General features: G+C 42.5%; 1 protein-coding gene across 3 annotated transcripts in view; it reads right to left on the bottom strand.

Moving 5' to 3' along the window:
* The window catches only part of LOC120246957 (phospholipid-transporting ATPase IB-like), a 205,002-nt gene extending 185,662 nt beyond the window's left edge, over positions 1-19,340 (bottom strand). For all 3 annotated transcript variants that reach the window (XM_039254618.1, XM_039254624.1, XM_039254633.1), the window contains exons 1-3: positions 19,327-19,340; positions 7,492-7,636; positions 1,767-1,866 (exon numbers count right to left, since the gene is read on the bottom strand). In XM_039254618.1, the coding sequence (XP_039110549.1) occupies positions 1,767-1,866; positions 7,492-7,592 (201 nt within the window). In that variant the 5' untranslated portion in view covers positions 7,593-7,636; positions 19,327-19,340. The remainder of the gene's footprint in view (positions 1-1,766; positions 1,867-7,491; positions 7,637-19,326) is intronic.
* Positions 19,341-22,811: the final 3,471 nt, after the last annotated feature.

The raw sequence follows: 22,811 nt of genomic DNA, 5'->3' as shown, positions 1-22,811 counted from the left end.
CCCATCAAGAAAAAATGAAAAGGCAACCTACAGAATAGGAGAAAATATTTGAAAACCCTCCATCTGGTAAGGATATAGGAGCAACTCCAGCTCAACAGGAAAAATAATCGTAATAACCCAATCACAGTAGGCAAAGGACTTGAAAAGACATTTCTCCAAAGACAACATGCAAATGGCCGTGCGATACATGAAAAGGTGTTCAATGTCACCAGTCACCAGGCAAATGAAGTTCAAAACCACAATGAGATATAACCTCATGCATGTTAGGATGGCTATTAATTAAACACAGAACATCCTCACAGTGTTGGTGAGGATGTGAAAACACTGGAATCCTCGTACACTTCTGGCGGGAACACAAAACGGTGCTGCTGTTACACGAAATAATATGGAACATTTTCAAAGAAATTAAAATAGAACTACCATATGGTTCAGCCATCCTGCCTCTGGGTATTTATCCAAAAGAGTTGAAATCAGGATCTTGGAGAGAGAGAGCAGCACTCCCATGTTCGGTGCAGAATTATTCACAATAGCCAAGATGTGGGGACAATCTCAATGTCTGTCGATAGATGAGTGGATAAAGAAAATGTGGCATCTCAGGGCGCCTGGGGTGGCTCAGCTGGTGAAGTGTCCGACTTCGGCTCAGGTCATGATCTCATAGTCCTTGAGTTCAAGCCCCGCGTCAGGCTCTGTGCTGACAGCTAAGAGCTTGGAGCCTGCTTTGGATTCTGTGTATGTGTCTCTCTCTCTCTCTGCTCTTCCCCCGCTAGCACTCTCTCCCTCTCAAAAATAAAATAAAAACATAAAAATTTTTTTAACGTGACATCTATACAATGGGATATTATTCAGATTTTAAAAAGAAGGAAATTCAGGGGCTCCTGGGTGGCTTAGTCGGTTAAGCGTCCGACTTTCGCTTAGGTCATGATCTCGCGGTTCGTGGGTTCGAGCCCCACATCGGGCTCTGTGCTGACTGCCAGCTCAGAGCCTGGAGCCTGTTTCAGAGTCTGTGTCTCCCTCTCTCTCTGAGCCTCCCCTGCTCACGCTGTCTCTCTCTCTCTCCTAGAAATAAAAAAAAAAAAAAAAAAGAAGGAAATTCTGCCATATGTAACAACATGGATGTATCTTGAAGACATGATGCTAGATGAAATAAGCTATAGAAAGACAAATACTGCATGAGTCCACTGATAGGAGATATTTAATGTAGTTAGATTCATGGAGCCAGGGTAAAATGGTGGTGTCGGGAGAGAGGGAGAGAGAAGGAGCTGTTATTCGATGAGCATAAAGTTTAAGCTATGCAAGATTAAGAAGTCCTAGAAGTCTGCTGTACAACAGATGTCTATGGTTAACATGGGTATATCTCACATTAAGTGTTCTTACTGAAATATTAAAAAGGAAAGAAAAGAAAATTAGCTACTTCAAACTAGCATTTGGACTTTCTTTAAACTCTTCCTTTTAATATCATAAAATTATACTCTCATGGAGGTGGCATAAATTATAAAAGTTGGTCCAACAATATCTCATTAATGATCTAAATCAGGAAGAACTGTGGGCCAATTCATCTACTGGGCATCACCATGTTTTTTTCTCCCAAAATTGAGAGTTTCAATGTCTTACTGAGTAACTTAAATATCGTCAGAAGAGGGTTTGACAATACTTCTCGCCGTGTTTGAATTTATTCTGTACATCCAATTTTTATCTCAGCTAAATGAGCCTTTTATATTTTTCTTTCTTAAAAAAGCGTAACCCAACAATGTGTTCGGAAATATTACCTGCAGTATCGTAATGAACAGGAAGAAAGCATTGGCACCTTTGCTAAACTGCAGATATAAATATCGAGGGAGGAACGACCACAGGCTGTACTTGGCTGTGCTGCAGGTAGAAAGAGAATTACCGACGTCAGCTCACACTCTGCACCCTGAAAACACCAAAGGAAAACCTAGAACTGGGTAAAATATTATTATAAAACACTGACTCTTTTTGGAAGATTTTTGTTGTTGATTTTGAAAACATTCATCGTTATCTGAAAACAATGTGGGGACAAAGAAAGAAATTTTCCCCGGAACTAAGAACTATGAATACAAGAGATAAGCAAGATGTATTCCACCTGCCCTAACGGCCTGGCATGCTTGAAACAAAACCCCTAATAACATCTGTCTTATTGTTTGAGGATAAGAGCTACCAGTGTCCCTCCCTCCTCTCCCTCCCAGGTGCTTCATCATTAAAAGTCACCTTAAACCCATCTACCCCCAAATGCCTAGGCCACGTCATGGACAGAGAAAACCATCACGGGGGTGTTTCTTTTTTCTAATTAATCTACTATATTTAAAAATCAGAAAGGGGCGCCTGGATAGCTCAGTTAGTTAAGCATCTGACTCTTGAGTTCAGCTCGGGTCATGATCTCGTGGTTCGTGACGGCATAATGCGCAGCTGCACTGACAGTGTGGAGCCTGCTGGAAATTCTCTCTCTCAGCCTCTCCTCCACTTGCATTCTCTCTCTCTCTCTCTCTCTCTCTCTCTCCCTCTTCCTCCCTCCCTCTCTGTCTCTCAATAAACAAACTTTAAAAAAAATATTTTTAATTATTTCTGAGAGAGAGAGACAGTATGAACAGGGGAGGGTCAGAGAGAGAGGGAGACACAGAATCTGAAACAGGCTCCAGGCTCTGAGCTGTCAGCAGAGAGCCCGACGCGGGGCTCGAACTCACAAACCGTGAGATCGTCACCTGAGCCGAAGCCTGACGCTTAACCGACTGAGCCACCCATGTGCCCCTAAACAAACAAACTTTTAAAAATAACCAGAAAGACCAGGAGTTTGGGGAAGATGGCAGAAGAAGCTTGAATTCACCTTGTCTGCAAACACACCAAGATACCATCTCCATCACCCAGAAGAGGCCACACCAGAAAAGGAAGGAAGGGCAGAGTTACATTTAGGAACCAAATCCCCAACTCAGCGAACCACAAGTGGGAGAGACAGCACAGGTACCAAAAAGCAAGAGAATCTGACCCCACAGCGGGCACCCCTGACCCTCGGGACCCACACCGATGAGCCCCCGTAAAATCTGGCTTTGAAAGCCAGCGGGGCTGCAACCCAAGAACTTTAGAGTTCAGCAGGCTTAACTGTGGGAGAGCCAGAGAGTAAGAGAAAGCTGGGTCCCTGCCTTTAAAGAGCCAGCATCCCAAACAGTACAGCTTAAGACCCAACCCGGAAGTAGCCATCTGAAATGCACAGGGGGTAGGAGACTGAAGGAGATTTGCTGACTAATCTCAGAACTCGTGCTGGAGAGGCATGGATCTGCAGACTTTTCCAGGAGCAAGATGCTGGCAGAATCCATTTCTCTTTCCTTCCCCCAGGCTGCACAGCCAGATGCCTGTGGGAGCCAGAAACACTCTTCATCTCCCTCGCTAGCATCAGGGCCCCCCCCCCCAGCGTTCCCCTGTCGACCCACCCCATCCAGCCTGCCTGATTCCAGAACAGGCATCCCAGGAAGGCAGCTGCTGCCCCCCGGCCCCTGCAAGCAGCTCCCGCAGACACCAGCGCCACCCCACAGGGACTCCTGCCCTGAAGACAGGGAGACATAACCCCACGTGAGAACATGCCCGCAGTTTCTGCAGCCAGGCCTCTTAGCTGGCCTTGCAGAAAGCAAGCCCTGCCCTACTCTGCATCTGTAGCTGTGGCAGAGAGGCTAATTGAAGACAGCTTGGCTGCCTGCTGGCCCTGCCCACCAACAAGCCCACAGTAGCCACAGACGTGCCTCTCCACAGTGCAGAGGGCAAACTCTGTCCAGTGCACCAACAGAAAAAAAAAGGGAGTCATTGCAGCTGGTTGAACTAAGAACAGCTGAGCCCAGACACAAGAGGAAGGTGCAAGGCAGCCCACACAGGAGATACCCCTGGAGAATGTTGTTCTGGTGACCAAGGGACAATGCACTATAAGGCCCCACTCTTCTATTAAAGACCACTACATTCAAGCACAGGAGATGTAGCCAACCTGCCTAATACATAGAAATAGACACAGAGTTAGACAAAACCAAGAGACAGAAGAATATGTCACAAATGAAAGGAAAAGGCAAAATCACAGGAAAAGACCAAAATGAAACTAAAATAATATGCCTGATAAGAAAAATTCAAAGTAATGGTCATAAAGATACTCAATGGGACTTGAGACAAGAGTGGATGAACTCAGTGAGAACTTCAACAAAGAGACAGAAAATATGAAAAACCAGTGAAAGCTGAAGTCAATAAGAGAAATAAAAAATACACTAGAGGAAACCACAAGCCAATTAGAGGATATAGAAGAACAGATTAGTGATCTGGAAGATAGGGTAACAGAAATCAACCCAGCTGAACAGCAAAAAGAGAACTCAGTAACAAAAAATGGGAATAGGTTACGGGAACTCTGTGACATCATCAATAACATTCACAATATAGAGATCCTATAAAAAGAAGAGAAAAAGAATTGGGCAAAAAACTTATCTGAAGAAATAATAGCTGAAAACTATTCTCTAATCTGGGGATGGAAACAGACATCCAGATACAGACTGCAGAGAGTTCCCCTAACAAGATGAACTCAAGGATGTCCACACCAAGATATACAATAACTAAAATGCCACACGAAAAAAAGTAACGATAAAAAGAATTTCTTAAAAAGCAAGAGACTAGCAGAGTTACATAAAAGGAAAGCCCCATAAAGCTATCAGGTGATTTTTCAGCAGAAACTACAGGCCAAAAGGGGGCAGTATGATAGATTCAAAGTGCTAAAAGAAAAAAAAAAAACACCCTACAACTAAGAATATTCTGTTGTGTTTCTATACACCAATAATGAAGTTGCAGAAAGAGAAATCAATAAAAAAATATCCCATTTATAATTGCACCAAAAATAATAAAATATCTAGGAATAAACTGAACCAAGGAGGTGAAAGACCTGCACTTTGAAAACTATAAAATATTGATGAAAGAAATTGAAGAGGACACAAATGGTAACATATATCATGCTCACGGATTGGGAGAATCAATATTGTTAAAATGCCAATACTACCCAAAGCAATCTGAAGAAAGCTAGATGTATCACCTTCCCAGGTTTCAGGATGTACTACAAAGCTATAGTAATCAAAACATTATAGTACTGGCACAAAAATAGACACATAGACCAAGAACACAGAATAGACAGCCCAGAAATAAACCCACACATATTTGGTCACTTAATCTATGACATAGGAGGTAAGAATATAAAAAGGGTAAAAGACAGTCTCTTCAATAAGTTTTACTGGGAAAACTGTACAACTACATGTAAAAGAATGAAATTGGACCACTTTCTTACATCAAACACAAAAATAAAATCAAAATGGATTAAATATGTCAATGTGACACTTGAAACCATAAAAAGAAGTGTCCATTTGGCATTGGATTTAGAACTATTTTTCTACTATATATGTCTTCTCTGGCAAGGGAAACAAAAGCAAAATTAAACTATTGGGACTACACCAAAATGAAAAGCTTTTGCACAGTGAAGGAAACCATCAACAAAATAAATAGGCAACCTACTTAGTGGGAAAAGATATTTGCAAATGACATATCCAGTAAGGAGTTAACATCATATATATAAACGTATTCAAATATAAACTTATTCAGCTCAACACCTCCCCCCCAATTAATCTGATTAAAAATGGGCAGAGGACTTGGGGTGCCTGGGTGGCTCAGTCGGTTGGGCATCCGACTTCAGCTCAGGTCATGATCTCATGGTTCGTGGGTTCGAGCCCTGCATCGGGCTCTGTGCTGACAGCTAGCTCAGAGCCTGGAGCCTCCTTCAGATTCTGTATCTCCTTCTCTCTCTGACCTTCCTCTGCTCACGCTGTCTCTCTCTTTCTCTCTCAGAAATAAATTAAAAAAAAATTTTTTTTAATTTTAAATAAAATATTTTTTTTAAATGGGCAGAGGACTTGAATAGACATTTTTCCAAAGAAGACACATAGATGGCCAAGAAACACATGAAAGGATGCTCAACATCACTAATTATCGGGGAAATGCAAACTAAAACCACAATGAAATATCACTTTACACCTGTCAGAATGATTAAAATTTAAAAACACAAGAAATAACAAGGATGTGAAGAAAAAGGAAGCCTCATGCACTGTTGGTGGGAATGCAGATTCGTGCAGCCACTATACAAAACAGTATGGAGATTCCATGAAAAATTTAAAACCTATTTACCATATGATCTAGTAATTCATTACTGGATATTTACCCAAAGAAAACAAAAACACAAATTCAGAGAGATATATGCACGCCTATGTTTATTGAAGCATTATTTACAATAGCCCACATATAGAAGCCACTCAAGTGTCCATCCATAGAAGAAAAGGCAAAGAAGATATAGTATATATCAACATGGAAGGGCCTAGAGGGTATAATGCTAAGTGAAATAAGTCAGTCAGAGAAAGACAAATACTATATGATTTCAGTCGTATGTGAATATAAGAAACAAAGAAAAAAAGAGGCCAACAAAAAACAAAAACTTAAGTACAGAAAAATAGCTGGCAGTTGCCAGGAGAGAGATGAGCCGGGGATGCGTGAATTGGTGAAGGGGATTAAGAGCACACTTATCTTGATGAGCCCTGAGTAATGTATAGAATTGCTGAATCACTATATTATACACCTGAAAGCTAATACAACACTGTATGTTAATTATACTTCAATTTTTAAAAAAAAGTCTAATACTAAATTCCATAATGTAGGATAATGGTGGGGAACTCAGCAGCTCTGTGAAGTTCCATTGGAAAACACTTTACCTTGGGAATGAAAACTGGTACATCCACTCTGGAGAACAGTATGGAGTTTCCTTCAAAAGTTAAAAATAGAACTACCCTATGACCCAGCAATTGTACTACCTCCTGGTAGTACCCAAAGGATACAAAAAGTACTAATTCAAAGAGCACATGCACCACAATGCTTATAGCTATCAACAATAGCCAAATTATGGAAAGAGCCCAAATGCCTATTGACTCTGGATAAAAAAGATGTTCAGTGTGTGTGTGTGTGTGTGTGTGTGTTCACATGCATGCATGTGTGTATATAATGGAAGGTACTTGTTGGGATGAACACTGGGTTTTATATGTAAGTGATGAATCACTAAATTCTACTCCTGAAACCAACACTACACTATATGTTAACCAACTTGAATTTAAATAAGACCTTGGGGGGAAGAAAAGGAAAGCACTTTACCTCATAGATAGATATTGTTAAAGAGAACTCTCCATTGGTAGTGGGATGCATGGTATTGCCATGAACAGGAACAAGTGAGAGCAGAGGCCAATTCAGAGACAGAAACCTTGAAGGTGAGATGAAGACACAGCGTGTTCTTGGTAGCGAACTTGAGAATTCAAAGTTTCTCAAGGTTTGAGACGACTGTTAGAGCCGGAAGTACCTAAACCAAGTGTTTTTTGCAGGTGAGGTCCGCATCTTCCTCCCTCCTCTCCTCCCAGCTCCACACACACTTCTCACCTGATGGAGTTTTTGCAGAAAGCGTTCCTAAGGGGTTCGTTGAGGTAAATGGTGCGGACTTTGGACACATCTGCTCCTTGCAGAGACTGTGGCCAGCCCATCTTTTCCTCCACGTTCTGACAGCTTAAAGAGAAATCAACAGGTCCTACAACAAGAAGGCAGGGGAACGTTAACACAGACACGCAAATGAAATCAGGCTCCAGGGAAAGCAGCGCGCGCCCTGCACGTTGGGACAGGGAACTTCAACCTCTGTCGAGTGCCCTGGGAGCAGGCTGCCTCCCAGCCTCAGGTTCTGCACCTGCCCATCCACTTCTCCAGGGACCAGACATCCAGGGCCTCCTCTGTCACCCTGCACTGGGAGGCAGTTCTGGTTCCCTCACAGCTCTGGTAACCCCACTACCTCCCCAGCTGGAGGCCCTGGGTGGGCCCTGACACTCAGCCCAAGGAGGAGACTTTGGGGAAGATGCAGTGACATAGGACCCAGCAGGTGGCCTCAGAAAGAGAACAGAGGAGGGGTGAAGGTGAAGAGGGCTGGGGGAAGGGGAGGGGAGAGTGTCTTGATGGAAGAGCCATAGTTCCAGGACCAGAGTGCAGCCCCCTGACCAAGATGGCCTTAACATTCCCCTCAGCTTGACTAAATTTTAAATAGAGGTCTTCTTATCTATAGGTCCCTGGATTCCCTTTCCTTTTTACTAATGTAAAGCATTTACTTTGGGAAATGTGATTGTATATTCTTATTCTACTCCCTTTGAAATGTATAGAAATGTCCTGAAAAGCCCCCTGCCAGCTTTAAGGTCATTGGGAATGCTTTTCTCAAGGACCTGGGAGATTTCGGAAATGTAATCATCAAAGAAGATCTCCACGGTAGGGTAGAAGCCGAACCTCAGGGAGTGCCTTGCTCTAAGTGTAAAATTCTCATATGTCATAAGATAAGACTAACTGTACTTGTTCTTTAGGTAAAGCCAGTTAGCAGACACAGGTGACCAACTCCCCCCTTCCTTCCCCATCTCAGCTCTCAGCTCTTACAAACTCTCGCATCTGTTGTTTCAACTAAGGTGAGCTCAGTCTCTCTCCCCTACTGCAATAGCCTTGAATAGTCTTCCCAGCCCAGTTAACTTCGCCCAGGTAATATATATTTTGATATCTCCTACCCCAAAAATAAATGAGATTTTTGACCAAGGGGCCAAGGAGAGTCTCGTTTGTTTCTGATGAGAAATAGAGGCTAGTATGCCCTCAACATTAAGAAACGCCTTTATGTCTGAGTCCATGTACCCAATTTTCCTCAGATTTGCCCAAGGTCCTATAGTGCAGGATTAATCGGGATATTCGAATCCTTGAGTTACGGAACTTTCCCACCATCACTGTATGTTTAGTCCTGCTATTTATCTACAAGCATCTCCCCAACAACCCATTCATGTGTGAGGGTGAAGAAACAAAAGGCCAAGGTTTACTAAGGGGCTGCTGGTGAAAATAAATAAAGCTCTAAACACCTGACTGGACACGTGTGATCTTCAGGAAGGGGGAGCCTGCTGACCTGCTGCTACTTGAGAGAAGGGTGCTGGTGACTAAGTGTCCCCAGTTGAAAGGCCTGAGCCTAAGCTAATGTCCCGGCTCACACACTAGATGCCTCTCACCGCACCAACACATCTCTTCTGCAAATAATTGGTCTGTTAGAGTGGCCCCATTAAACTGAAAATAGTAAACAGTGAGACAGAATAGAATCTATGAAAAAGTAATGCAGCCCTTTGCCTGTAAAAATGACAAAGCCTAAGGAACACAAGACAAAGGCATTTCTTGTTTGCACATCAAAAGAATTAAGTTACAAAACACACAGAAAATACATTTCCTGTAAAAGAAATTAGATATGGCCATTATGAAACAAGCGGTCAAAAATAGAAATACAACATTATTTTTTAAAGTGACAATGAAACTACAGAAGAATTTTCAATGTGACCTGAAAGAGCGCAGAAAAGAAATGAAAGAGAAATATCTTAAGAAAAAGGAAAGCCACCCTAGAAGCAACTAAGGTAACAGAGAGCTGAAAAGAGGCATGTCCTGCACAGACTATGAAAACTAAGCAAAACGAAATGAAAAAGAGCACAGACGATAAAGAACTGGAGAAAATTACAGATGTGGGACAAAGGATCCAATGTATGCATATTTCTTGTCCTTAAGAAATTTAAAAAATGAAACAAAACTATTGAAAGTCATAGTAGAATAGACCTTTCTTTAATGAGAACAAAATGACTAAGAAAAATCTAACACAAAATAAATGCCAAGACATTTCCCGGTTAAGTTTAGTGGAGTTTAGGAATAACAAACAAACAAAAAAATCACTATTAGACCAGCAAATCACTTATGAAGGTCAGAAAGAAAGGCACTATTGGGGTCACACTTAGGTTTCACCACTGAGGCAGGAGGCCAGCTGTCCCATCAAGAAATGACCGAAAAGCTGGTAAACAGGATGTAGATAGCAGTGACTTCTTTGGGTATTAAAACAAGGCTTTAGATAACTATAGGCCATCTTATTGTGACCACACTTTCTGTTGACACAGCTTAAAATGGTGACCTTTTTAAAAGGCTTTTTAAATCCATTAGTCAAGATGGCAGCTATTATCAAGTCAAATGTTAATCAAAAACAAAATTCAAGAGAAGTAAGTAAAAAATTCAAAAGGCACTTTTCTCCTGAAGAAATCTAATTAATACCAAAGTTAACTGTGGGAAAACAGGGGTTATAGAAGTCAAGGCTCAGGTCATGCCCAAGATGAAGACTCTGAGAAAATGTCATATTCACAGAGACTCATCTCAGGGTCAGGGTGAAGTTGAAAGACTGTTGCCCCATTATCCATTCATCAATCACTCCCACAGGGCCTTGGTAGCATCCTGACAAAGAAGAGATTGAGACAAACAGACAGACAGAGACAGAGAGACACAGGGAGTGAGAGAGAGAGAGAGACAGAGGTGGGAGGGAGGAGACTGTCCAGCAGAATAACCCAAAATGGGATCACCAGAGTTATCCAAGAAATCTCAAGAACTATCAGTTTAAAATGGTTCAGAATTAGTAGTGCTACAAGGTAAAAGCAGATAGAAAGACAGACAGACAGAGAGAGAGAGAGAAATGGGGCAAAAGCAATACGTGAAGACAGAGGGCTATGAATTTTTCAGAGAAGCAAGAAAACCAATACATCTCAAAGTAAAAATTAAAACCACACTTGGATTGGTAGTGAAAATGCAGAAAAATAAAGACAAAGAGGATATCTTCAAAGCAGCCAGTGAAAAATAAGAGGAAGGAATGCTTCCTAAAAATTTTATGAAACCACGTTATGACACCAAAACCAAAGTCATTACAAGAAAAAAATAGTACAAATACAAATCCTTTATAAACATGAATACAAAAATCCTTAGCAAAAAATCAAATCTACCAATATACAAAATGATCACATACCATGACTTTTATGCACTGAATTGCATCTTCACGCCAAAAGATGGTACGTTGATGTCCTAACCCTCAGTACCTCAGAATGTGACCTTATTTTGAAATAAGTTGTCTTAGTCTGTTCAGGCTGCTCTAACAAAATACCACAAGCTAGGTAGCTCATAAACAACCAATTTATTTCTCACAGTTTTAAAGGCTGGGAAGTCCAAGATCAAGGTGCCAGCATGATGGTTTTGGTGAGGGCCACCTTCGTGGTTCAGAGCTGGTTCATTCTCATTATATCCTCACATAGTGGAAGGGGCTAAGGATCTCTCTGGGCCCGCTTTTATAGGGCACCGATCGCATTCACGAGGTCTCCTTCATGCTTAAGCACCTCCCCAAGGCTCCACCTGCTAGTACCCTCACCACTGGTACTTAGGACTTCAACACATGCATGGGGGTAGGGGGACACAAATATTCAGACCACAGCATAAGGTCCTTGCAGCGTCAACCAAATTGAGATAATGTCACAGAGTGGGCCCTAATCCAATATGAATAGTATCCTTATGAAAAGGGGAACTTTGGTCCAAGAGACAGACACACGTATAAAGGGAAGACCATGAGAAGAGACAAGAAAAACGCCACGTGAACATGGAGGTACAGAACGGAATTGTGCGGCTGCAAACCAAGGAGCATCCAGAGCGACTGGAACATGGAAGAGGCAAAGGATGATCCTTCGCCTATTATTTCAAGTGAAGTACGGCCCTGCTGACCTTGACTTCAGACTTCTATACTTGAGAATTCTGAAATAATAGATTTCTGTTGTTCTACGTCACCCAGTTTGTGGCAAATTTTCCCTATGATAAGCCTAGGACACTGATAATGACCTAGTGGGGTTTATTCCAAGAGAGGAAGTTTGATTCATCATTTGAACGTAAAAGGATGTAATTTATCACCTCAAAAGACTAAAGAAAAAAAAAACCCTGTGATAATCTCAACAGATACAGAAAAGGCAGTTGACAAAGTTCAACATCAAATGATCAAAACTCCCAGCAAGCCAAGAAAATAGGGGACATTCTTCAACCTAATGAAGGATAACTATGAAAAACCTGCAGCAAATATCAGACTTAATTGCGAAAGACCAGATGCTTTCTTCCAAAGACTGGTAATGACCCAAGGCTGTCCTTCCTCACCACATATACACAATATTATACTGAAGGCTTTATTCAGTACAAAAAGGCAAGACAAGTAAAATGCAAAGAGAAAGGAAAGAAAGAAAGAAAGAAATGGAAGTCTATTGACAAACTATGTGATGGCCTATATAAAATCCTCTCAAAGTATTTTAAAAACCATTCTGGTGTAACATGTAAAAAAAAAAAACTTGGAAATTAAGACTTCCATCTTCATAAAGAGAAAAAATATATATGACTAAACTGAAAATCAATGACTCTTTTTATATCCCTCAGAGAATTCAGGTCACAGGGCAAATTGCCACCCCAAAAACTGAAGAGAGGGGTGTATACAGAGAATCACAATTTATCTCTGGAGCCAGAAACTGGAAGAAACATGTAGAGGGTCACTGATTAATTGCAGAAGGCTTAACCATAAATTAGCTTCGAGATAAGTCTCTGGGGACACAGTCCTACAGGGGGACCTTAAGGAGCACTGCTAGGCTCTCAGGGTGAAGATCAGAGAAAAGTCCCCTCATATGAGCCACCAGTAAGAGAAGGGGAGGGAAAAGGGACCATTGTAAAATATGCCCAGCACATTCTGTTCTCCTCAACAAGGGCATCCTCAGGGAAAAGTGTTTTACCGAGCCTCATCAATGGGGAGAAGGGAAATGCCTAACGTTAGATTATTCTAGTTTTCCTATCTTACTTAAAAGAAAAAGACTCTAAGAAGCACTTGGGAAGGACAAAGCCAAATCATAGGATTAGAGAACATTTGCCCTCTCCTGCCCTTGCCACAGGAATACAGTTCCCGAACAGTAACAGAGAATCACAGCTGCAAGAAGCGGCGAAGAACCTACTGAAGAAGGAGTCTCTAGGGAAACCAAAATACACAGTGACTCTACAGCTGCATATGGAGCAATTTCCAGGGGTGGGGAGGGGGAGCATAAAAAATAGCTGAGCAACCCCTACACATAAAGTGAATGGAAAAAACCCACATCAGAGTGGGTAGGAAAGGCTGACACTACCTTACCATAAACCCCACTGTGGGTTTGATTATGGCCCCCCACAATCAGGAGGGAACTCAAAAACCTGAGCTTCTCCCGGAGGAGTGAAGGGTTTGAACCCTACTTATGGCACCTCAACTTTTACCTGCACCTTAGAAATGAGCCCCAAAACATCTAATAGGGTTTGCATCCCTGAGCCTCACAAGGCTATGGTGAAGTGAGAAAATCGTTCTCAAAGGTCTCACATGTACAAACACCCGCATGCTCCCCTGGGCTGAGCACAGAGGCAGCCAACTAAAAAGTGCCTAGACTTTCTGTGAAAGAGACCTTTTTTCTCATGTCAAAGCACTGGCCTATGGGGCTGGCATCTACATTATCACACATCTGGGGGTCTGCTAAAATTTCTCCAAATATGGAGGATTGTGGACGCCATCTTTGCTCTCCATCTTCACCTCACTCCAGCCATCTGATATCTTCTAGTGTGGGGCTTACATACTCATCTGGTGACCTGATTTTTACAGCTGCCAGGGCTATGCTCATGAGTCCCAGTGGAGTGTCACCAATGGAGAAAGAGTTCTCACCCAGCTTGCACCCCAACGTTACAACAGAGAGATAACAGACTGAGGAGCCCAGGCTCTCTGTGAAGCAGGCCAATTAACTTATCTTCACCGGTGTGATCTGAGGGGCAGGCTTCTCATCAAACACATATCTGAAGACCCACAGTCAACCTCTCCAGACACCTTGGAGGGTGGGGACTATCTTTGGAGAGGGTCTGCCACTCTCCAGAGGACCAATATCTCCCAGAGGGGAGTTTTACACACAGCTGGTACCCCAGTTTGTACCTCTGGTGCCCCAGTTTTTGTGACTGCCACGCAGGGGATACAGCTTGACTGCCTGGCTCTGGTGGCCGGCGGGGGTTGCACTCCTGGATCTCATGGGATGGGACTGTAACAGTCAGAGAGCAGGTCCTTGGCCAGCGCCAGCCCCAGAGCAGGCCACAGGCAGCAGACGGAAACACCCCCCCCTCCCCAGTCTTTCTGTGGAAGAGGCCTGTTTGCTGGTCAGGGAGCTTCCGCCTGAGGGGCAAGCTAGCGGTGTGGCACACGGGGGGCCTGTGGAAGTGCTCTCCAGGGACGGAGGCCGGTGGATGGCCCCTGTGTGCGCTCCCTCTGCTTCACTCCAGCTCAGCAGTATCCGCCAGAAAGGAGCTAGTACCCTTTCCTGGCACCCCAGTTTCTGTGACGACTTCCCAGGGGACGCTCTAGGTTGCCTGGCTCTGGTGACCAGCAGGACTCATGCTTGTGGGTCCCATAAGGATAAAACCAACAGAGAACTGGTTCTTAACCGACTATCACCCCCAGGGAACAGCTGAGTGGCAACAGTCTTTCTGTGGAAGAGGCCTGTTAGCCTCATAGCTGCAGCCTAGGGGACAGGCTTCCAATTAAGCACACGTCCAAGGGCCAATGGGAATTCCCTCCAGAGACCTCAGAGGGTGGCACTATCTTTGCGGCTGCCACCTAGGGGACACCTCTAGATTGGCTGGCTATGTGGCCAGGGGAGCTTACACTCATGATCCTAAAGGACCATACGTATTCGTTTACATTAAAAACTGCCACATGATTGACCTGAGGGTCTATCTACTAATCAGGAAGTAAAAACACTAACCTTAAAAGATCTCTGCACACCCACTGCAACATTATTCACAACAGGCAATATACGGAAACAACCTAAGTGTCCATTGGTGAATGAATAATAAAGAAAATGTGGTGAATATATACAGTTACGTATTATCCAGCCATGACAACGAGGAAGCTCTTGGCATCGGCAATGACATGGATGGACTTGAGGGCAGTATGCTAACTGAATGAAGACAGAGAAAGACAAATATTATATGATCTCACTTATATGTGGGGATCAAAAATAAACAAACAAGCTCATAGATACAGAGAAGACTGATGATGGCCAGAGGTGGGAATGGGAGATGAGTAAATTTTAAAGAAGGTCAAAAGGTACGAACTTCTGGTTACAAAAGAAAGAAGTCCTGCGGATGTAACATACAGCATGGTGACTGTAGTTAATAACACTGTATTGCATATTTGAAGGCTGCTCAGAGTAAATCTTAAAAGTTCTCATCACTAGAAAAAAAAATTTTATAACTATGTGTGAAGACAGATGCTAACTAGATTTGTGGGTGATCACTTCACAATAAATACAAATATTGAATCGTTGTGTTTACACCTGAAACTAACATTATATGTCAACTATATCTCAATTTAAAAAACTTAACCATAGAATTTACCATATGATCTGGGAATTCCACTTTTAGATACACACCCGAAAGAATTGGAAGTAAGGACTCAAACAGAAACCCGCACACGAGTGTTCACAGCAGTATTATTTACAATGGCCCAAAGGTGGAAACAACCCAAAAGTCCATCAGCAAGTGACCTGATAAACACAATGTGCTATGTACATATAATGGAATATCATTCAGCCTTTAAAAATAATGAAATTCTGATACATCCTACATGGATGTAACTTGTAAATATTATGCTAAGTGAAACAGGCAGACACAAAGGACAAATGCTACGATTCCATTTATATGAGGTACCTCGAGTAGCCAAATTCTCTGAGACAGCAAAAAATAGACTGGAGGTTAGTGGGGGCTGGCGGAAAGGGGAAAAGGAGCGTTATTGTTTAATGGGTATGGAGTTTCTGTCTGGGATGATGAAAAAGTTCTTGAAATACACAGTGGTGATAGCTGCACGATTTTGTGACTGTGTTTAATGCTACTGAATTGTAAACTTTAAGGTTATTTGATGTAAGAGACAATTAAAGATAGAGAACAAACTAAGGGTTGATGGAGGGAGGTGGGTGCGGGATGGGCTAGATGGGGGATGGGCATTAAGGAGGGCACTTGTTATAATGAGCACTGGGTTTTGTATGTAAGTGATGAATCACTGGATTCTACTGCTGAAACCAATATTGCGCTCTATGTTACCTAAACAGAATTTAAATACAATTTTGAAAAGGAAAACACAAAACAAAATTGCCTTGAATGGTAAATTTTCTGTGTTTTTAACCAAAATAAAATAACCATAATAAAACCAAAGTAAAATAGACAATAGATATTATAAAACTATGATAATTAAACAGTGATAGGAACAGAATAAGCCAAGGAAAAGTGATCACATACACATAGAGAGGCCTGGAGAGTGGCATTATTAAGTCTTCAGGAAAAGAAAAGCCATTCTACAAATTATACTGAACTAACTGGTTAGCAGTATGGAGGAAATGCTATCTCTAATTTCCATCACTTACAAAAATACATTTCAGAGAGGCTAAATTGTCTAAGTATGAAAAGCAAAATTTCAAATATTCAAAAGACTTAATGAAATCTGTATGAGATCAGGGAATGGGAAAGATTACTTCAAAAAGGTTCAAAAGCACGGACCATAAAGGAAAATACCGATTAATCTGACTTCATGAAAACAAAGAATCTTTTGTGCATTGAAACAGTCAAGGGGCGCCTTGGTGGCTTAGTCGGTTTTGCGTCCGACTTTCTCTTAGGTCATGATCTCGCGGTTCGTGGGTTCGAGCCCCGCGTCGGGCTCTGTGCTGACTGCCAGCTCAGAGCCTGGAGCCTGTTTCAGAGTCTGTGTCTCCCTCTCTCTCTGACCCTCCCCTGCTCACGCTGTCTCTCTCTCTCTCTCTCCTAGAAATAAATAAAACATTAAAAATAAATAAATAAACATTTTTTAAAAAGAAAAAAATAATAAAACATTAAAAAACTTTAAGGACATGGGGCTCCCGGGTGGCTCAGTCTGTTAAGGGTCTGACTTCGGCTCAGGTCATGATCTCACAGTTTGTGGGCTCGAGCCCCGTGTCGGGCTCTGTGCTGACAGCCAGCTCAGAGCCTGGAGCCTGTTTCAGAGTCCGTGTCTCCCTCTCTCTCTGACCCTCCCCTGTCACGCTGTCTCTCTCAGAAATAAATAAAAAACATTAATAAAAAAAACCTTTAAGAACAAACCACATGCCCCCAGGGTATGTTTTAATTTAAACAACTGACACAGATTTTCTCTTAGATGTTTTAAAGGATTCCCACAAATCAATAAAAAAATATAAAAACATATAGAACACATTTGAATTGGTGATCAATTTAGAGAAAGATAAAAGCAACATAAATATATGAAAATAGCTCAAGTTCAGTCAGGCTACAGCTAAAAACTAAAGAGCCTGATAATGCGTGGGTGAGGACACAGGGCATCAGAAACCAGTAGGGGGCAGGTGGGAGTATAAATTAATACAACCATTGTAGACAGTCAGTGAAGGCTGCGGGTGTCCCACAGTCCAGTCCTGTAGTCGCCTCGCATCTGTGGGTGATGCATTCCAAGACCCCCCAGTGGATGCTTGAAACCACAGAGAGTACCAAGCCTTATAAACACTATGTTACTTGCTATACATACACGCCTGTAGAAGTTTAATTTATAAGTTAGGCATGGCAAGAGATTAATGGCAATCATGATAAAATAGACCAACTAGAATATACTGTAACGGAGTTATGTGAATGTCGTCTCTCTCTCTCTCTCTCAAATTATCAGACAGTACTGTACTGACCTTCTTGTGATGATGTGAGATGATAAAATATCCACATGATGAGACAAAGCAAGATGAATGACGCGGGCATCGTGACCTAATGTTAGGCTACTATAGACCTTCTGACCACGCATCAGAGGAGGATCCTCTGCTTCGGGGCTGTGGTTGACCCCGGGTGACTGAAACCGTGGAAAGCAAAGCCACAGTTAAGAGGGCACCACTGTATTTCTACTTCTAAATATAACTATAAAAAAAAACCCTCATATGTGTACAAGGAGACGTGAACAAGGATGTGCATTCCAGGACTGTTTGTAACAACTAAAAAAATAGGAAAAAATCTCAATGCTTAGGAATAAAGGAACAGTTAAAAAAAAAAAATCCATCTTAATCCTATAATGAAATATCATGGAGATTTTTAGGAGTGCTAACAATAGATGATAGATTATTGATATCTTTGATAGAGCTCAAAAATCTAAGAGTGATGTGAAAATGATATATATATGTACTCTACTGAATCAATTATGTAAACTTTAAATATACAAAACTACAATATTGTGTCTTGATTATGGATCTATAGTATTTCTATTTTTATTTTTTAATGTTTGTTTATTTTGAGAGAGAGAGAGAGAGGGAGAGAGAATCACAAGCAGGCTCTGCGTTGTCAGTGCACACACAGTCGGACGTGGGGCTCAATCCCGTGAGCTCATGACCTGAGCCAACATCGAGTTGGATGCTTAGCTGAATGAGCCACCCATGAGCCCCTGTAAACGTATTTTTATTTTTATTTTTTTTTAATGTTTTATTTATTTCTAGGAGAGAGAGAGACAGCGTGAGCAGGGGAGGGTCAGAGAGAGAGGGAGACACAGACTCTGAAACAGGCTCCAGGCTCTGAGCTGGCAGTCAGCACAGAGCCCGACGCGGGGCTCGAACCCACGAACCGCGAGATCATGACCCAAGCGAAAGTCAGACGCTTAACCGACTAAGCCACCCAGGCGCCCCTAGGCTTTACCGTATTTTTAAATTACTAAAATCACACATAACACATTCAGAATAGTAACTGCCTGGAGCAGAGCCCAAGGGAGGAAGCCAGGAGGATTGAGCCTAGAGGTAACAGTTAAAGGTGATTTTTGCTTTCTCTCCAACGATTTATTTCTAAAAAAAATAGTAAAATTAAATACAAACTTAAAAACATAAAAAGTAATAAAACGTTAGAGGTTGTTTATTCTGTATGGTGAGAGCCCGTGTGTTTGCTGAATTTTATACCCGTGCACTGACACACAACACGCAGACTGCCTGCCTTGGCGTCCACCAAACGCGGACAGTCCAAACTACTGGAATATTCTGAAGCAACAGGTAAATTACAGAGGAATCTATCATTTCAGTTTATTCCCTCTCTGGCCGTTTAGGGTCCAGGACACTGATTCCAGCCTCTCAGCACCTGTCACCCAAGATTTCAAGGGCGCGAATCTGCAATGAAAGAGAAGGACGGACTCCCTGGGTGAGCCGGGGACGTTGGAGAAGGGACCCAAGTTCAGTGACTGTTAACAGTTGCCCAGCTGCTGTTTAAAGGGACAACACACTGAAACAAAGGGCTTCCTGGTTACTCACCAGTCAGGCTGCAGACACCACTCGTGACTGGAAAACTGACCTTTTAGGGTTAATATCCTGAATGTCTTCCCTCGGCACAAACAGCCCTAATCCGGGACAGCAGCCCCTGGGCTTGGCCCAGAAGGAGCCGAAGCCGTCCCAGCTTGCCTCTGGAAGTTCTGACAGTTGAGTTCTCAGCACCGCCCTCCGCGCCGTGCTTGAGACGAGGTTGCCCACGTTCCCTGTTCTTCCGCGCTCACCCGTTGTGCTTCCCATGCCCTCTGAAGGGCCTCCAGCCTTCGACTCAGCCTAGAAGGATAAAACAGACCTGCCAAACTTCGGACCTAATTCCACTTTTCCTCCAAATGGTGGGGGAAAAAAGTTATGTAATGTGCTTTACTAACAGGTGAACACATGGAGGTAAGACAGTACCTCACCGGAAACAACATGAACTCAGTGTAGGTATGATAACTGATGGTTTTTGCCAGTAGTGTCGTAGAGTAAGTCATTGGCTCTCAAACCAATGAGTCTCAGGTACCCTTCAGGGTCTTAAAAAAATATCAAAGAACCCAAGGAGTTTTCATCTATGTGGCGTACATCTACCGATAGTTACCATATTGGAAATAACACGGGTACAACCATTCCTGAGAACAATCCAGCACTACTTACCGAAACTAAATACACAAGCCCAAACATCTGTCATCTACTCTAGGATATATATGCACCAAAAACAAAAATGAAAAACAAAAAACAAAACCGCTACAGGGCAGAGTCATAAGAAGACACATATAAGACATACAAGTTCATGGAGGCAAGAACAGTTGGGAATAACCTGAGTATGAGTAGAAGAGACGATAATCTATAGTATGTGAACACAATAAAGTAACATGCATCAACCAGAAGCATGTTATCTAAAGTAACACCGACAGATCCTGAAAACCTGACAGTGTATCAAAGTTAGCCAAATGAGACTTACGGCACAATATCCTTTACATAAAATTGTAAAACTCAGGGGTGCCTGGGTGGCTCAGTCAGTTAAGCGTCTGACTTTCGCTTAGGTCATGATCTCGCGGTTTGTGGGTTCGAGCCCCGCGTCGGGCTCTGTGCTGACTGCCAGCTCGGAGCCTGGAGCCTGTTTCAGAGTCTGTGTCTCCCTCTCTCTCTGACCCTCCCCTGCTCACGCTGTCTCTCTCTCTCTCTCCTAGAAATAAATAAAAATATTTTAAAAAATATTTCTTAAAAATTGTAAAACTTATACAAAAATAAATATTATTATATAGTTTTTCAAGGAAATATATTCAAAATCGGGAAAATGACTCGGGCAGGGGACAAGCATTAAATTCACGAGGGAGTGAGGAATAAGGAAATGCAGGCAGGAGATGAAGAAGAGATGCTCAGGTAAAATGAAAGAGCAAAGATGCAGCCTTTCCGGACCAATGATTTTGTGTCATTGATAAGGAACATGATCAATGGCTGACTCCATTCTGAGCACCTGAGATCCTTAAAAACGAAAACACTTATTTTACATGAGCAGAAACACTATTAAGACTTCAGTAAGATTAAATGTTTCTTTAAATGTGAAAAATAGGGGCGCCTGGGTGGCTCGGTTGGTTCAGCATCTGACTCTTGATTTCGGTTCAGGTCATGATCTCGCAGTCATGAGATCGAGTCCTGTGTGAGGCTCTGCGCTGAGCATGGGGCCTGCTTAAGATATTCTCTCTCTCTCCCTCTCTCCCTCCCCCCCCCCCACTGCCCCTCTCCCCTGCTCATGCTTGTTCTCTGTCTCAAAAAAGAATGTGAAAACTATTCACGGGGCATAATTTAATAAGTATCCCACAGGAATTCATGAGTTAGCTGACCTTAAAAGAAACAGTTCATTCTCCTGAATAAGGTTAAAAACTATAGAATATGAAAGGACATTTCAAGGCAATACTGAAAAAAATTAAAATTTCTGTGTTGAACAAATATACTACCATTTTTTATTTTAATTTCTGAGAGAGAGAGACACAGTGTGAGCAGGGAAGGGTCAGAGAGAGAGGGAAACACAGAACCTGAAACAGACTCCAGGGTCTGAGCTGTCAGCACAGAGCCCGATGTGGGGCTCAAACCCACGAACTGTGAGATTATGACCTGAGCCCAAGTCGGACGCTTAACTGACTGAGCCACCCAGGCACCCCATTACCATGTTTTTCTAAGTTAGGCTGTCCTGGTGTTCAGCAGAATAATTCTGATTACATTTTGGGCAAAGTTATAAGTTCAAGTGACCTACTTTTTAACTAAGTATGTATGAATCTAAAATTCTATACTGATGTGTGACATTTTTACAGGATGCAAGACGCTTAAGTATACACAGAAAAAATTACAAAACACATAACTTCCATAACATCTTACTTTTGATCGTTCTCTGTATTACTATATTTCCATATATATGTATACTCTGTTATGTATTTTATAACATACTGTTTGGGAGGCTCTGGAATCACCCTGTTTCCTTAGGAAGAAACCAGAGCAGACCTCAGGGGTAGCTTTCAGCTCTCCCTCAATCACCACGTATTTTGAGCACCTCTTACATGTGATCCGTTGGTTTAGACACGGTCACAGAGTGACCGAGAGGACACCTTTAGTGGAGAGCCCCACGAAGGGTGCAAGGAAAGCTTTCTCAGGCCACTTCATGCCACTCACCAGCAGACAATGTGGACTTGGCAAACCTTTTGTTCTTTTACACGCCAGCTCCCACCTCCAATCACATGACTAATGCTCATGAGCACATGTGACACATACACACATGAAATCATGGCTGCTCAACTATGATCCTTCACGCCATGATCTTTCTAGAGCACTACCCACAAAAAGACCTAAAATCTTGAAATGAACACATTAAAGCATCCAACTTACATTTCACTATGGAAATATAATACATAGGTAAAAATTTATGGGCATACTTATCAAGCTGTTCAGATAATGAGAATTTCTAATATACAAAAAAAAAAACCCTTACACTTTAACTATATGTGAGTTAATGTAAATAAAAGTGATTACTGAAATATGGGGCGCCTGGGTGGCTCAGTCGGTTGAGCATCTGACTCTTGAATTTGGTTCAGGTCGTGATCCTGGGGTATTGGGATGAAGCCCCACATCAGGGCTCCACACTGAGCATGGGGCCTGCTTGAGATTCTTTCTCTCTCCCTCTGCCCTCGCCCCCCCACCCCACCTCGAATCAATTTTTTAAAAAAGTGATTACTGGAATAGTTAAAATCACTGATTGTACAGAAATAAGAACACTGCCCCCCCTTGCCAAACCCCTGCTCGAACGTCCCCTCCTCTCTGCAGCCTTCCCTCGTCTCCCCACTGCTGTGGCCCCCTCTACCCTGCACATACCTCAACGTCAACATTGCCAGTCGGGAGGGATTTCCCAGTATACGTATCTGTCACCAGGTCAGATGCCGACTTCCCCAAGGGCAGAGAGTGTCTCATGATTTGTGTTTGGGTCTAGCAAGAAGGAGTGCAATAAGATTCTGCTGAATTAATGAACACATAAGCACACCT

This window comes from Hyaena hyaena, unplaced genomic scaffold (assembly GCF_003009895.1).
Source record: "Hyaena hyaena isolate Hyena2069 unplaced genomic scaffold, ASM300989v1 scaffold_11, whole genome shotgun sequence".
Classification (NCBI taxonomy): Eukaryota; Metazoa; Chordata; class Mammalia; order Carnivora; family Hyaenidae; genus Hyaena; species Hyaena hyaena.
This window is presented reverse-complemented; position numbering and strand designations above follow the sequence as displayed.